The 17,410-nt window shown below is 42.9% G+C and overlaps 1 protein-coding gene across 3 annotated transcripts in view; it reads left to right on the forward strand.

The window, feature by feature from the left end:
- Positions 1-17,410, forward strand: part of NPSR1 (neuropeptide S receptor 1) — a 175,477-nt gene that overhangs the window by 89,489 nt on the left and 68,578 nt on the right. For 2 of the 3 annotated variants that reach the window (XM_037837548.1, XM_037837549.1), the window contains exon 3: positions 12,282-12,385. The exons of the other annotated variant lie outside the window; for it this stretch is intronic. In XM_037837548.1, the coding sequence (XP_037693476.1) occupies positions 12,282-12,385 (104 nt within the window). The remainder of the gene's footprint in view (positions 1-12,281; positions 12,386-17,410) is intronic. 3 annotated transcript variants of the gene reach the window in all.

The following is a 17,410-nucleotide window of genomic DNA, read 5'->3' on the forward strand; positions in this document are numbered from 1 at the left end:
GGCAGGCCCATCAGCCTCGCTTGATGAGATTCCTTGCTTTTGCACACAACACAAGCAAAGAGAATAAGTTTTAGGAGGCACTGAGTTTCTTTAATTAGGTATAGGATTTTTATTTGGTTGGGACCATAATGGAGAAAAGGAGACACTAATGGCATATGTGACTTGTTAAGACTAATTGAAAGTCTCAGGAATAAAGCTTTTTGTGGAGAGAGTTTCCTAATGAGAATAGATGTGATGATTATTTACCTAATTGAGCAGTAATGACTGAGGTGCGGGTCACTTTCCTGGGATTAATAAAGAGCCGGCGAGTTGACAGTTTGGGCCATTAAGCTCAGCTGGTCATTAATCTTGGCCAAGGGCACAGTGCCAAGATCATATTAGTATCGTAAAATGAGCCCCAAACTTTCAGACACAAGAATTACTTTTCAGAAAAATAACTTTTATTGTGAGTTAAATACCTGACATCAGGGTAGGTGATGCAAGTTCCATCGTTAAACAAACTTTCACTTGAGGTCGTTAAGTTCTGTTCCACTTAGAGTGTCCTTAAGCCCTTGGTTGTTAAAAAAGAAAAGTGGAGTTATCAGGCTCTCCAGAGAAACAAAACTGACAGGAGATAAACACACATGCATGCACTCATGCACCCACACACTTATTAAGAGATTTGTTACAGGGATTGGCTCACACCACCATGGGGCTGGCAAGTCTGAATTCCATGGGGCAGGCCACAAGCTGGAAACTCTGATAAAGGAGAGGCTGAATTCCCCAGAAGAAATTGCATGGCTGGAGTAGGGGCAGAAATTCTTTCTGACTTCTGAAAGCCTCCATTCTGACTTGTAAGGCCTCCAACCAATTTGATTAGAAGACTCTCCACATTGTTGAGGGCAAGCTCCTTTGTTAATGGTAGATGCAATCAGCTGTAGCTGCCATCGACTGCTTGTAGATGCAAATCTATCCTAAAAATACCTTCACAGTAACAATCAGCCTAGTGTTTGCTTGATCAAACTGGTAACCTACCTGTCAGACTGTCAGCACCCTGCTCACTGTGACAAATTATCAGTCAGACAAGAGACACCCATTACCACTGCCAAGAGAGTGATCTCACCACATGGCAGGTAACAAAAGCATAACAAGGCCTGCCATCAGGAACAGCAGTCCTAGGGTCCCAACCAAATCCATACTTTGCGTGGGTCAGGGTCACCAACAAAACATGACCCACACAAACATTGATGGAACATTTACTCACATAGATAACAGAAAGAACAAGGCCAACTTCACCAGCGGGCAGTGGGTCTCAATCAATCCACTGCTGACAGCCCATTTGTGCATAGCGGAAGGATTCTGCTCCCTCCCTGCCTGCAACAGATATACCACTGGGGTGGGCAGGGATTGGGGGGGCATGAGCTGGATGCCATAAAACATGCCCACTTGTCTCCAGTGAATGTTTACATATACTTGGGATAACAGAGGAAAGAATGTGCCAGCAGGAAGGCCGCTATCTGTTAGGGGGTGTGTTTTAAAGCACTGCCAAGAAGCGAGTCAGCCCAAATTTATCATCCCATCCTAGGAGCCAGGCAAACACAGTCGTGAGCACAGAGCTTATTAGTGGGTCACAGGGAAAGGTGATGCTCAGACTGTCCCCTACATACTAGCCAAATTGCCATATGGAATTAACCATCCCATGGGGAGGAGAGAGATCACTACCAATATCAAAAATAGTTTCTTCTGCAGCCTTCAACAAACAAGCCATCATTGCCTCCTTTGCTTTAAAAACAAACCAAACAATAACACTAAAGACATTGAGTTGTGTTTGAAGGTAGCATGCCCTGGAGATTCACAGGTAGTACGGTACCCACAGCACCCCTCCAGGAAAGCCAGAGCACCTCTCATCCATGATGCCACAGACGGAGCCAAAGGATCTTGCATTATCAGAAATGTCAAAGTCTCCCTAAAAATTGCATTTGTATTCAACATTCGCCTCACCGAATATGACAAGTTTGCAGGTGCTATTAACTTGCCAAAAAAAAAAAGACAGTTACTCAGCTTGCAAAGTGTTCATTATTCACCTTGCAATGTGTTCATTAATCACGTGCTCTGCTCCGCATGGGAGAGATGAAACCGTAATTGAGAGCAAGCAGGAACCTAGGGATTGGTGCTGCAACTTCCTCTCTGCACAGGGTGAATCCTGCGCCAGTGGCCTTTGCATTTTCAAGAAGTTTGCTAATCTGTTCAGTGGGCCAATGTCTCCTCCTCTATCTGGCCAACACTGAGTATCTTTCCAAGCTCTCTGAAAAGGGCTGAGACAGCAAACATGAGGGAGGCACTGCCCCTGCCAACCAGCTGCTTGCCGTCTAGCAGAGATCTTAGAATTCAGGGGGCCATTTTGGAAATTTGTTTGGGAACCAAAACTTCCAATCATGCTCCTCCTTGTAGCATATTGATTCTGTGATCGTTTTCTTAATCCACAGATGGAGGGGGTGGTTAAGATGGTTCTGTCTGCTCTGTTAAATCACCTATGCCGCAGGCAATCAGCAACAGTGATAAGAACCCATTCGTTCATTTAATGAAAATGTGCCAAGCTCTTACATTGTAATAACACAATGGTAGGGCCTGGAGAAGTGAAGATGAATAAGAAATAATCTGTCCTCTCATAGTTAAATGGGAGGAGAGATAAATACAAAAAATAAACACATTCATGTGTTGTAGACCCTAGAATAGAATGGTAGGGTGACATACAGTGGAGGGAATAACCAAGCCAACGTCAATTGTCAGAAAAGCCTTCTTAGAGGGAGTGGCCTTGAACTAAATCTTGGTGAGTCAGGAGACATTCTTCAGGCAGAGGTGCAGAAAAAGGCTCCCAAGCCAAGTGTTCCAGTTTGCTAATGCTGCCATTATGCAAAATACCAGAAACAGATTGGCTTTTATTAAAGGGGTTTATTTAGTTACAAATTTACTGTTCTACAACCATAAAAGTATCCAAACAAAGGCATAAAAATGAGTATACCTTCACCGAAGAAAGGCCATTGGTGTCCAGAAAACCTCTGTTGTCTGAGAAGGCGCATGGCTGGCGTCTGCTTGCTCCCAGGTTATGTTTCAAAATGGTGTTCTCCCAGGACATTTCTCTCTAGGCTTCTGGGAGGGGGTGTTCTCTTAGTTTCTTCCAGGAAAAAGTGTACTTTCAATGGCCATCTCCAAAATGTCTCTCTTGGCTGTAGCTGCTCATCCCTGGTTGTGTTCCAGCTCCTCTCTCAGCTCCTGTGCATTCTTCAAAATATTGCTCTTGGGGTGTTTGTCCTTTCTTAGATGCTCTGAGGTCCTTCTCTTTGTGAGCTCTTTTACAGGACTCTAGTGATTCAATCAAGACCCACCCTGAATAGGTGGGGTAACACCTCCTTGGAAATTATCCAAAGTTCTCACCCGGAGTTGATTGAGTCACATCTCCATGGAAACACTCAATCAAAGGATTCCAACCTAATCAACAATAATATGTCTGTCCCTACAAGAATGCATTAAAGAACTTGGTGTTTGGGGGACATAATGTATCTAAACCAGCACACCAAGAGAGCAGCAGAAACAAAGGGCACGGAGGAGTGAAAGGACTGGCTCTGGTCAAGGAACAATAAGTAGTTCTCAGTAGAAGTTCTCTGAGCCACATCTTCTCAACCACCTCACAGATTCATCAGTGCTGTCCACTCCTCTGCAAAGCACCTGAGTAACTGAACCCCTTTGGCTAGCAGGATCATCCCTAACGAGGTGTCCATTTCTGCTCTCACCTCTTGAGTTACATGAGTCAGAGGTGTTTCTGTTCCCAAAACAGTTTGTGCCAGTTGTACTCACCATTGAAATTCTATAATCTAACTAATATTAAGGAGTTGTTTCTGCCAAAACTAAGTTGTATACCTTGGAAAGGCTTGACATTTTTTAGTGAATCACTAAAAAAGCTGTGGGAAAATTAAGCTCAGAGATGCAATATAAAAGACTGGGGAGGAATTATAAAAGCACAATGAGATTCTGCCCCAGATTGCTTTGCTGATATCTCAAGTTCTCACTCCAATTTAAAAGAACCCAAACTGGAAACCATAAAAGATGTATGATGGGTATATTTTATGCAAAAATAGATGTATAAAATTAAGTTGAAGTCTCAGCCCTACATAAAAAGAAGATATATAAATGTACATTCATTTTTTTATTAAAATGTTTTAAGGTGGTTTTATTTTTTTGTTTCTTTTCTTTAACCAGTGATCTGATCAGTTAACCAGCTGCTAGTATTAATGTGCTAGTTGAAAGGATTTCTATTACAGTATGTGTTCAGGATAAGGTGAGAAGAGATCAAATTGAAGAGGGAGCCAGGAGGACTACAAAAGTCACAACAGGGCATGTGGAGTATATTCTTAGACCAGGGATTGGCAGAAAGCCCACAGGCCAAATCTAGCCAGCAGCTTATTTTTGTAAATGAAGTTTCATTGGAACACAGCCATATCTATTCAATTAAAGGATTGCTTATGATTGCTTCCACAATACCATGGCAGAGATGAGGAGCTGGGACAAAGACTGCATGTCCCAGAAACCTTGAGATATTTACTATCTATAAATATTTACTATCAGAATAAGTTCATCAAAGCCTGCTGTGGATAGTGTATTTCAGGGCTTAATGTGGGAGCACAATATAGCAATATTCATACTTCGGAAAGCTGATTCTGCCAGCAATAAGGACAGTGGATTAAATGAGTTCCTTCTCCTTGGTATTTTCAGGCTCAGTTGGCGGCACCACCATTTACCTGAACACCCAAGACAGAAGCCCATAATACACCATCGTTTCCTCACTCCACTTCATGCTCCCACCATCCAATAATCAGTCACCAAATCCTTCGTATTTTACTCTATTAATCATGTCTCAGATCTGCAACCTTCTCTAAATACCCACTCCTATTTGACATTTCTCTTTCTTGACCTTCTGCACAGCTCCGTAGCTAATCTCCCTGTTCCAGTCTTGGACTGTAACATATTTGGACATAAACATTCAGTAACTCCACCTGGTCTACAGGGAAAAGTACAAGCTCCTTTGATTGTGACATGAGATCCTGAAAGGTCTGGGTTCTTTTTGTCTCTCCAGCCACTTTCTGGCTCTTGCTTTAAGCACTAGGAACAACAAAACTGATGCCATTTCATACACATAAACCAGGCAGTTTCTTATCTCACTTCTTCTCACTTTCACAATTCTGTTTATGCTGTTTTCTGCATCTGGAATCAATGTTCTCCACTCCCTGTCTACCTGAGCAATCCTCACTTACCCTTTGGGACTCAGCTCCGGTATCACTCACCCTTGACTTTTCTCCAACCCACCAGTATTTGTGCTCCAGCTGGGAACCCAATTTCATGTTTGCAAGAAACCCTTAAAGGGACAGTAAAGCCTGCTGTGAGTCTGTTTTGGGTTTTGTTTGTTCGTTTGTTTGTTTTTGAGTATCACAGATTCCTAGGATTTTTCAGAGAGAGGGAACAATTTTTTTAAAAAATTCAGGAGTAATACATGGAAGAGATTAAGGCTGTAAAGTATACTCCTTGTTCCCAAGGTCCTGTTAATTACCATTTAAGAACAGTTTATTTGCAATGTGCTCAATTACTTAAGTACCTAAATAGCTTTTTACTGATCAGATAGAGCATCATTTGCGTAATAGCAAATAAAAAATACTATGGCACAGTTCCATTGGCAGTCAACTCCAAGAAATAGGTTTATTTAAGATTGAGCTCCAGGGAAAAAAAGAAATTCTACTGGAATACATCACAATTTTCATATGCCACTTAAATCTATATAAACGTAAGTTTAATGTTTTTCCCATTATTTTTTAAATTAAGGAATAAGTAAAGCAGGAGCATATCAAAGTAATTCCAATATCCACTCTACTCATTCTTCCAAACTATTCCCAGTAGGAAAAGCTTCTTGAAATTCCTATTTATCTTGCCACAACCCACAAATCTCAATGCCCTGCTCAAGTCTAACCTCCTCATAAGAATTTCTCTTACCATCCAAGACTGCCACAGCATTACTCTTCTCCAAGCTTCTGATGCTCCCATGTACTTAACAATGCCTCTCGTTGTTACTTAGAGAAAGACAAGAAGGCAGAGACAGACAGATGGGCATAAGACTGGAAGGGCCACCCCTTTCTCTGACAGAATGGTCAAGGAGGAGAGGGGGACATGTTAATAAGATCTTAAAAGATAGAACTCAACAGGCTGATAAAGAGAGGAGGCCATTCCAAGCAGAGGAATGCATATCCACAAACACAAATGTTTGAAACATATGGTGTTCAATATTAAAATGCCAAATGGGGACTTGGCAAAAGGTGGGTAAGGCCGTATCATGGAAAGCTTTTCATGCTAAGCTGGAGGGCTCAGACTTTATCCTAAGAGTGAAGACCCAGAAAGGGGTGCTCTATCTCCCCAGTTCTCTAAAGAAGTAAATGCAACTTCTGTGGTGGAATGGCCCTATAGATAGAAGGGACCAAGAGAGAAATAAGGGCATCCAGGGCAGAGAACGAGGGAATTGGAGGAAAGCAGGGATTCATGCCTGTAAATTACTCTAAGAATTTTTTAATGAAAGAAAGAAAAGATTAAAAACAGAGGCAGTGCCATGTGAAGGGTGGGGACACTCCCATCCAAGAGCCTGGGTCCCAGGCCTGACTTTACCTCTCACTAACTATGAAAACTTAAGAAAGTTTTTTAACCTCTTTTAGCTTACTCAGCTGTAAAATGGCAAATCTATTTCATAATTGTCAGGGAGATTAAATAAGATGATGTTTATATCCTTACCAAGGATACAATAACTGCTTCATAACATCCATCAAAATCAAGCTCAAGTTGTACAGAGTCTGGATCCAGAGTAGCAATCCTTCTTTAAAAGTTGTCCCTGACTTGTTGGCAAGTTGGACATTCAAAGGCAGCAGTGCTTAGGCTGGCTGTGACAAGTGCTAGTCCATGACACTGGCCAATGTGTAGTCTCCCTTCTGCCCCTGTGGGCACTCCTTTCATCGCCCATTGTCCCAGTTCTGGATAATGTCAACTGGCCCAGTCATTTTGTCTACTTGGTTATTCAGTGTTCCTTGTGTAACAGATGCTTCCTGATGGGTAATGTGTGACACAAACATCCTCACAAATCATGCCCATTCCCATATTTCCATCCATATGCCTTTATCCCAGACCTCTCCATTTCCAACCTTCAAGTCCTTTGACTTCCAGGACCCCGTGCAGGAGTTAGTATATATTCTCATCTCAAGCCATTTCTTCCACACAAAGCAGACAAACAGATGCACTGCTTGTAGGTCTGCCATTGGGAAGATCCTCCTTCTCTACTTTCAAGGTCACCTCTAAATGCAGCTGTAACATAGTCATCGTCTATGTTTGCCTTGCAGCCACATGATGAGCTTACTCATTTACCCACCAAAATTGAGCTTTTATCTACTCTCCAGCTGGTCACAGGAATGTGAGCTGGGGAGGGGCACTAGTACAACTGGTAGGTGCCATGGGGGATCTGGGATACCTGCTCATGCAGCTTACTCAAGTTGATCTTGGTCGTGTTGGACTTGATCCATCTGACTTTATGAATTCCTGTTTGACAGAATCCACCTCATATGGGCAGTACTGAATACATGGTCATTTGATGCTCCGATTGCTGAGCATTCTACCTATATCAGGCCCAGAAACTTTCTAGGAACAGTTCTTCACAAGGTATGTAATTTTTTATTGCAGGTGGCCTGGCATTGCTCCAGAACTCCATGTACCTGCATTCTGATTCTCCCATGTGGGCTTCCATAGAACTCAAACTGTACTTTTTCCCACTGACACCTCCAAAATCAGAGGGTCTGCCAGTTCATATGTCCCAAGTGGTAGGGCTGCTTTACTGCTGGACCTATTTCAGAGCTCCTTCCTGCCCCAGGCCCATGTCATAGAGCTTACAAATTAGAGAAATATTCTTAGATGAGGAATGTGTTGCCTTTAGAATCCAAAGAGTTCAGCCAGGTTCTCTTCTTCCTTTCTTGTGGGATGTGACATGCAGCAAATTGTCTTTTACTTGGGAGAGGATATTCTGGTAGCCCATTGCTGCAGACTGCTAAAACCGTTACTGATGTGGCAGAACTCTGAGCCTTTCTAGACTTTATCTTCCACCATCTGGAGTGCATGCAACGTGCCAATCACCTCTTGCTTTGCCCTGCCCAGTCAGCATGATGTCATCAATATTTTGATCAATTTAATGTTCTTCAGAATGTGCATATTGTCTCCATCTCCTCAGTCATTATTTCAGAAGGTACAGTTTTTCCTGAATGAATGTTCCAGAATATTATTGTCTGTTCCACATGAACATAAACTCTTTCTGATCTTCTTTTATGCTCAGATTAGAAAAGAACACCCTTGCCAAATCAATACCATGTACCTGAGGCTTTATTAATCTGCTCTAGCAAAGATACTATGTCTGGTAGGTCCTGCAGATATGACTGGGGCTATTACTTATTTGAGCTGGTGGTATCAATAGTCATTCTCCAGAATCCACACAGTTTCTGCAGGAACCAAACCAGTGAACTGAGGACTTCCACTTGGCCTTCCCTGATGCAAGGTTACTCTAACTGCCAAATGTGTCAGTCCCCATTAAACACTCAGAGACTGGGGAAATGACCTCTGAGAAAGCCTGAGGATCTGGCAGACCAACTCTAGCTGGATTTCCATTTATTACCTGGCCCATAAGGTCTCATTCTAACAGGGGGGCCATAAGGATCCTTCAGGTCTCTAGGAATCACATCAACCCAGGCCCCATGTCTAGTAGTCCTCAAAATGCTTGGGTATTCCCCTTTCTCCAGGGTACAGTTCACCCAAACAAATGGCTGTAGGTTCCACTGGGGAAGGACTGCAGGAGTCATTACAACATATTCTTGTCGTAATGTTGCAACACCTCGCTCTGTGACCACCTCCCCTGCCATTGCCCTGGCCTTCTTCATGAGGCTGGTGCCCCTCTTTCCAGTGCATTCTTGATGACCTTGATGAATGCTGCATCTTCTGAGCCTCCTGTGGATGTTAATTCCCTGATGAGTCATCTGGCTTCACATTATTTATCTATTACAACATATCTGCTTCCTTCAGCCTTTTCATTCCTTTCTGTACCATCTACAAGGGCAACTCTTGGATTTCCATTTTGCTTGGAAGGACCATCCCATTCTCCAGGCTTCTAAGGGTCACCCTAACAGTGTGTTTGCTCTGCCTTCTGGTTCCTAGACAGGGTGTTGTATCCCATGTCCCAAGAAACTGACCCCAAATCAAATGAATTCTTGTTGATCTGGTCTTACATTCCAGGCCTGTGAATCAAGCACCCTCAAAAGTCATTCCCAGGGGTACTCATGCAGCTCCTGGAGAGACATGCTGGCTAGTTCTTGCAGTTCTTTGGGGTGTAAACTCTTTCCTCCACTGTCAGACCCAGAATGTCCCCAGCAAGGCTCTGGGATTGAAGGCTAGTTTGGGATCTGGCAGCCAGAAGAGGAGATGGGGCAGCTCCTGTTGTCTTGTGGAGGGAAGGTCTCTGCAGTGTCTGTGTCTATCTGATCCTAAGGTTGCTTCTTAGCTGTGTCCCATCTCCCACTAGAGGAGATGAGGGTTGCTTATAATTACCAAAGGAGCCCATGTCTCTCCCACTTAGCTTTGTTAACAACCCTCTGTTTTGTTTCTCATTCTCTCGGTGCTGCCCCTTCCCTTCCATCTTTCCATTGCCTGAATCAACCCACCAGCTCTTCACCTCCACCAGGAGAGGTTCCCAGGTCAACACAGGTGAAAATCTTAGCAAACTGGAACGTCCATTGTGTGAGGTGAGGTACAGCTCACATACCACTCAGAAATGGGCTCTCCTTGCCAACCAGGCATGAGTGAGTGAATCCCTCAGCCCCATTTTCCTACCTGTGCTTTCAAACCATGCCTGGTACCTCTTATGAAGGAAAACAGGGGAGAGAACAGAAGCAAGCACCCAGAGCCTTCAGCCCACAAGAAAATTCCAACCCCTGCCAAAGGACAGAGGGAAAGAAGGATTGTGTAGGAAGAGCCTCAGATCACAGTGCAGTTCTGAAAAAAATCAGAATCAGGATGATGGGGAGTCCCCCAGCAAAAGTTTCCCACTGGAGGAGTTCCTCCTGAGGCTGGAATGGGCCAGCACCAGTACCTGCACCATGTGCCGTCACTGGCTGGGTGGCAGCAGCTGGAGCTGGCAGTCAGCTCTGCCCCCTCCCCTGTAGCAGACCCTCTTGAAGGAAACCAGAGAAGCACTCTCCCCACCCAGTGGCCATGTCCCTCCATCCTGTGGAATGGTTCCAGCAGCCCAGAGCTATTTCTCCAGCTCTTCTCCTTGAACACTTGACTATTTTCCAGTCCAAGGATGCCATGTTTGATTCCACTAACATCAAAATCTTTCTTCTTTTTGATGTGACACCTGGATTATTTTCCTCACCCAGTTAAGAAGCACTGCAGAATGTTCAGAGATATTTCTCCAGCTCTTTCACCTTCAAGGAAGGAGACTTGCTCACATTTATAACATCTTTTCTATTGTGTTCCATCAAACAAAAAACAGGCACAGACATAAACACGTAGAATAGTTCTCAGTCTTCAGACTTGTTGGAAATTCACAGTGACTTGCACCTTTCCCTCAGTTCCTTTACAGATGCCTCCAGTTTGCTCCTGACTTCGTGGAGATACTGCCTTTAAGTCAACAGTACATACTCTGTTGTTCACATGATACACACATGCTCACCATCACCAGGACTTAGAGTTATTTTCCAAGTTACATTGAAAGTTTTACTCTCCTGTATCCACACCTGTGTCCAAAGTCTATTTCAAGGTTGCATAGGTCTGAGATGACACATGGGATTCCTCTTAGGGCCCTTCTTTTATCAATCAGCAAAGACTGTCTGAAAAGTCGTTTGGTGAAAGCTTCTGGGTTTCATGACCAGTTGGTAATGTCTGCTACGGAGAGGTGAGAGTGAGATTTTTACACATACAGCATGTTTGCCATCCCTGCTCTAGGCATCTGCACAACTTGTACAGTCTCTAACTGTAAACTTGAGTCAAGGTGACCTGTTCAGAGGGGCACTGTGCTGGTTTGGATATATTATGCCCCCCAGAAAAGCCATATTCTTTAATGCAATCTCGTGGGAGCAGACTGATTAGTCTGTTGATTAGGTTGGAACCTCTGATTGAATAATTTCCACAGAGGTGTGGATGCCACCCATTCAGGATGGGTTTTGATTAGTTCACTGGACTACTTAAGAGAGCTCCAGAGCCAGAGCCAACAGAGAGGCTTAGAGATGCTTGGAGTTGTGGACAGAAGGCTGTTTGGAGATGCTAAGCTAAGAGATGAAGCCCAGAGTTTGCCCAGGAGAAGCTAAGAGAGGACCCCCAGAAGCACATAGAGAAATGCCCTGGGAGAAAGAAGCAAGGACACACAGGAGCTGAGAGAGAGGTGCTGAAACACAACTCATGACCAGCAAACACCAGCCATGTGCCTTCCCAGCTAACAGAGGTGTTCCAGATGCCATCGGCCATTCTTCAGTGAAGTATCCTCTTGTTGATGCCTTAGTTTGGACACTTTTATGGGCTTAGGACTGTAAATTTGTAACCTAATAAATCCTGTTTTATAAAATCCAATCCATTTCTGGTATTTTGCATAATGGCAGCTTTAGCAAACCAGAATAGGCACTAAGCCCCTGAAATGGCCTCAATTCCTCTGTAGTTTAACCAACTAAATTAATTAAATTGATAGATGATGCACATGACTTTTTCCAAGGGCAGATGTTGAAAGGGGATAAGAACAAAGGAACCTGCAGGTCTGAAATCAGGGGTGGGGTGGTAAGAAGAGGTCCAAGGTATAAAACAATGGTGGAGAAAAGAATCTCAGGAGGCTTCCCAAAGGTGGACATTTTGCTCTTCTCAATTTTGCCCTTTATTGATCCTCAGACGGTACTTGCTTCAGTACAGGCCTAAACCTCCTTAAAACTCCTTCTTCTGCAACATAAAAGGTTGACTATGATTGGTTTAATTCCCCTGCAGTTGGTATTGCAATATTTCCCAGGTGGTTACATCCAAATAGCAACAGCTCCAATAGCATCAGTGAAGGGACTCCTGTCTTGCCTCACTGTTCGTCAGTGGCTATAATAAGGTTCTGATAAATCAGGAAAACATCTTCCCAAGAATTCATTTCTACCATGGTATAGAGCTGCAAATCTGAAAGACTGTGAAATTGACCACGTGCGTATTTTGGTTAGATTCTTTCACAGGACTGGTCAGCATCCTGACAGACATTATTTGGCGATTCACCGGAGACTTCCTGGCGCCCGACCCGGTTTGCCGTGTGGTCCGCTATCTGCAGGTACGTAGCGACTTCCAAATGTGATGAGACAAACTGACAGCTAAGCTAGCTCTTCGATTCTACATAAAGAAAATAATATAAAACTCTGCCCTCTTAAGCAGCAAACTGCCCACTTACTCCTAGTGGAGAGAACAAGCAAGTTATGTAAGATTTTTTATGTTCTCTTTTGCTAAAAATTGTATATATATCTAAAGAAAAGCAAATAAGCAATAATAATATAAAACATTCATGTTTCAAGCCCTAAGTGAAATTCCTGGGTCAATATCAAGGCTTTTGATGTATTCTGGCTAAGTAATCTCCAGACAATTTTTCAATCATTTTCACCTTTTGCCCCTTAAACTAACCCAAAATTGGCTACTATTCTTTTTTGGCAAGCTTTGGCAATTCATTAGAAAATAGATATTAACTTGTGTTGTTTTAACTTGCATTTCATTTATTACCAGCAAAGTTGCACTTTTTCCTTATATTTATTGACATTTAAATTTATTATTCTCTAAATTGTCTACTAGTATCCTTTTTTGATTCTTTTAAACTGGAATACTTGTTATTTTCTGATTGTTACTAAGATCCATTTTTGAATTAAAGATACTTTTACTTTGCATGTCATATATGCTTCGATGTAACTCAAAAATACATATATGTATATTTAATGTAAAATATTACATATATACTACATACATGTATTATACTATCAATACATCATATAGAGAGAGAGAGAGAATATAGATTAACTGACACTTCAACTAAGTGGAAAGACTAGACCATGTCATAACTGGTGTTAGGATTATATGTTCTGTTTCTGAGTTCTTAAACCTTATTCCAGTAATATATGTCTATTCCAATACCAGTACTTCAGTTCTAAATTATTGTAGCTTTATAGATTTAGAACACATTTCTTGAGAAATTTACTTAGCTAATTCCACTTTTTAGTGGTATTTCTTAGAATCTTTACATCTGTATTCAGAAGTAAGACTATGATTTTCATTTGTTTCAGCATTTTCACGTCTTGGTAATGGAGTTATCCCATATTCAGAAAATAAATAGGGGATATTTACAATCTTCTAAACGTGACACTCAAAGTATGTTAGATGTGAAATAACCCCTTCTGCCATCTGGGGCTGGTATTTTGGGGGATTGAGCAGTAATTTTTTCAAAACATATTTAAATTTATTCTTGAGGGTTTTTCCTTTCTTGTAGGTAAATAGTTTCAATTGCCTATGTATTAATAATCGATCGCTGAAAAACAAATTACCCAAAAACTTAGTGACTTAAAATAACAATAAACATTTATTACCTCGGTTTTTATGAGTCAAGGATGCATAGCAGCTTGGCTGGGCAGAGCTGACTGAAGGTTTCTCACAGGTCCAGTTGGATGTTGGCTGGGACTAGTCATTGGGAGACTTGACTGGGGCTGAACAAGTCATTTCTGAAATAACTCATTTACATAGCTGGAAAGTTAGTGCTAGCTTTTGGCAGAATATCTCTCTTCTTTTCCACATGAGGTTCCTCGAAGGTATTCTCAAATGTCCTTACAACAGGTGAGTGGCTTTCTCCAGAATAAGCTTGTTCCAGTTTGCTAAAGCTGCCAAAATGCAATAAACCAGAAATGGGTCGGCTTTTTCAATGGGGATTTATTTGATCACAAATTTACAGTTTTAAGGCCATGAAAATGTCCAAATTAAGGCATCAAGAGGTAGATACCTTCTCTGAGGAAAGGCCGATGGCATCCAGGGTTCCTCTGTCACATGGGAAGGCACATGGCTGGCTCTGCTGAACCTTCTCTCCTGGGTTTAGCTTCTGGTTTCAGTGGATTTCTCCAAAATGTCTCTGGGCTTCTGTCTCAGCTCCTGTGGGTCCTTGCTTGCTTCTTCCAGGGGCAAACTCCGGATTACATATCTGAGCTTCTCTACAAAATGTCTCTCTCAGTTTCTCTGAGCTCTCTCCCTCTGTGAGCTCTCCTAAAAGACTCCAAGAAAGGATTAAGACCCACCTTGACTTGGGTGGATCACATCTCCACGGAAACAACCTAATCAAAAGGTCCCACCCACAAAATGTCTGCCCCCACAAGATTGGATTAAAAGAACATGGCGAGGAGGCGGGGCAAGATGGCAGACTGGTGAGCTGTATGTTTTAGTTACTCCACCAGGAAAGGAGGTAGAAAGCCAGGAACTGCGTGGACTGGACACCACAGAGCAATCTGACTTTGGGCATACTTCATACAACACTCATGAAAACGTGGAACTGCTGAAATCAGCGAAATCTGTAAGTTTTTGCGGCCAGGGGACCCGTGCCCCTCCCTGCCAGGCTCAGTCCCGTGGGAGGAGGGGCTGCCAGCTCCGGGAAGGAGAAGGGAGAACTGCAGTGGCAGCCCTTATCGGAAACTCATTCTGCTGATCCAAACGCCAACCACAGATAGACGGAGACCAGACACCAGAGAATCTGAGAGCAGCCAGCCCAGCAGAGAGGAGACAGGCATAGAAAAAAAACAACACAAAAAACTCCAAAATAAAAGCGGAGGATTTTTGGAGTTCTGGTGAGCCTGGAAGGGGGAAGGGCAGAGCTCAGGCCCAAGCTCTGGCCCTGAGGCGCATATGCAAATCCCGAAGAAAAGCTGATCTCTCTGCCCTGTGGACTTTTCCTTAATGGCCCTGGTTGCTTTGTCTCTTAGCATTTCAATAACCCATTAGATCTCTGAGGAGGGCCCTTTTTTTTTTTTTTTTTTTTTTTTTTAATCCTTTTTTCTTTTCCTAAAACAATTACTCTAAGAAGCCCAATACAGAAAGCTTCAAAGACCTGCAAATTGGGCAGGTCAAGTCAAGAGCAGAACTAGGAGAGCTCTGAGACAAAACGCAATAATCCAGTGGCTGAGAAAATTCACTAAACACTGCAACTTCCCAAGAAAAGGGGGGTGTCCGCTCACAGCCATCATCCTGGTGGACAGGAAACACTCCTGCCCATCGCCAGCCCCATAGCCCAGAACTGCCCCAGACAACCCAGTGTGACGGAAGTGCTTCAAATAACAGGCACACACCACAAAACTGGGCGTGGACATTAGCCTTCCCTGCAACCTCAGCTGATTGTCCCAGAGTTGGGAAGGTAGAGCAGTGTGAATTAACAAAGCCCCATTCAGCCATCATTTCAGCAGACTGGGAGCCTCCCTACACAGCCCAGCAGCCCAGAACTGCCCTTGGGGGACGGCACTCACCTGTGACATAGCACAGTCATCCCTCAACAGAGGACCAGGGGGTGTACGGCCTGGAAGAGGGGCCCACTTGCAAGTCTCAGGGGCCATACGCCAATACCAAGGACTTGTGGGTCAGTGGCAGAGACAAACTGTGGCAGGACTGAACTGAAGGATTAGACTATTGCAGCAGCCTTAAAACTCCAGGATCACCAGGGAGATTTGATTGTCAGAGCCACCCCCCCCCCTCCCTGACTGCCCAGAAACACGCCCCATATACAGGGCAGGCAACACCAACTACACACGCAAGCTTGGTACACCAATTGGGCCCCACAAGACTCACTCCCCCACTCACCAAAAAGGCTAAGCAGGGGAGAACTGGCTTGTGGAGAACAGGTGGCTCGTGGACGCCACCTGCTGGTTAGTTAGAGAAAGTGTACTCCACGAAGCTGTAGATCTGATAAATTAGAGATAAGGACTTCAATTGGTCTACAAATCCTAAAAGAACCCTATCAAATTCAGCAAATGCCACGAGGACAAAAACAACAGAAAATTATAAAGCATATGAAAAAACCAGACGATATGGATAACCCAAGCCCAAGCACCCAAATCAAAAGACCAGAAGAGACACAGCACCTAGAGCAGCTACTCAAAGAACTAAAGATGAACAATGAGACCCTAGTACGGGAGACAAAGGAAATCAAGAAGACCCTAGAAGAGCATAAAGAAGACATTGCAAGACTAAATAAAAAAATGGATGATCTTATGGAAATTAAAGAAACTGTTGACCAAATTAAAAAGATTCTGGACACTCATAGTACAAGACTAGAGGAAGTTGAACAACGAATCAGTGACCTCGAAGATGACAGAATGGAAAATGAAAGCATAAAAGAAAGAATGGGGAAAAAAATTGAAAAAATCGAAATGGACCTCAGGGATATGATAGATAATATGAAACGTCCAAATATAAGACTCATTGGTGTCCCAGAAGGGGAAGAAAAGGGTAAAGGTCTAGGAAGAGTATTCAAAGAAATTGTTGGGGAAAACTTCCCAAATCTTCTAAACAACATAAATACACAAATCACAAATGCTCAGCGAACTCCAAATAGAATAAATCCAAATAAACCCACTCTGAGACATATACTGATCACACTGTCAAACACAGAAGAGAAGGAGCAAGTTCTGAAAGCAGCAAGAGAAAAGCAATTCACCACATACAAAGGAAACAGCATAAGACTAAGTAGTGACTACTCAGCAGCCACCATGGAGGCAAGAAGGCAGTGGCACGATATATTTAAAATTCTGAGTGAGAAAAATTTCCAGCCAAGAATACTTTATCCAGCAAAGCCCTCCTTCAAATTTGAGGGAGAGCTTAAATTTTTCACAGACAAACAAATGCTGAGAGAATATGCTAACAAGAGACCTGCCCTACTGGAGATACTAAAGGGAGCCCTACAGACAGAGAAACAAAGAAAGGACAGAGAGACTTGGAGAAAGGTTCAGTACTAAAGAGATTCGGTATGGGTACAATAAAGGATATTAATAGAGAGAGGGGAAAAATATGACAAACATAAACCAAAGGATAAGATGGCTGATTCAAGAAACGCCTTCACGGTTATAATGCTGAATGTAAATGGATTAAACTCCCCAATTAAAAGATATAGATTCGCAGAATGTATCAAAAAAAATGAACCATCAATATGTTGCATACAAGAGATTCATCTTAGACACAGGGACACAAAGAAACTGAAAGTGAAAGGATGGAAAAAAATATTTCATGCAAGCTACAGCCAAAAGAAAGCAGGTGTAGCAATATTAATCTCAGATAAAATAGACTTCAAATG

The sequence above is a fragment of the Choloepus didactylus genome, chromosome 5 (assembly GCF_015220235.1).
Source record: "Choloepus didactylus isolate mChoDid1 chromosome 5, mChoDid1.pri, whole genome shotgun sequence".
In the NCBI taxonomy this organism is placed as follows: domain Eukaryota; kingdom Metazoa; phylum Chordata; class Mammalia; order Pilosa; family Megalonychidae; genus Choloepus; species Choloepus didactylus.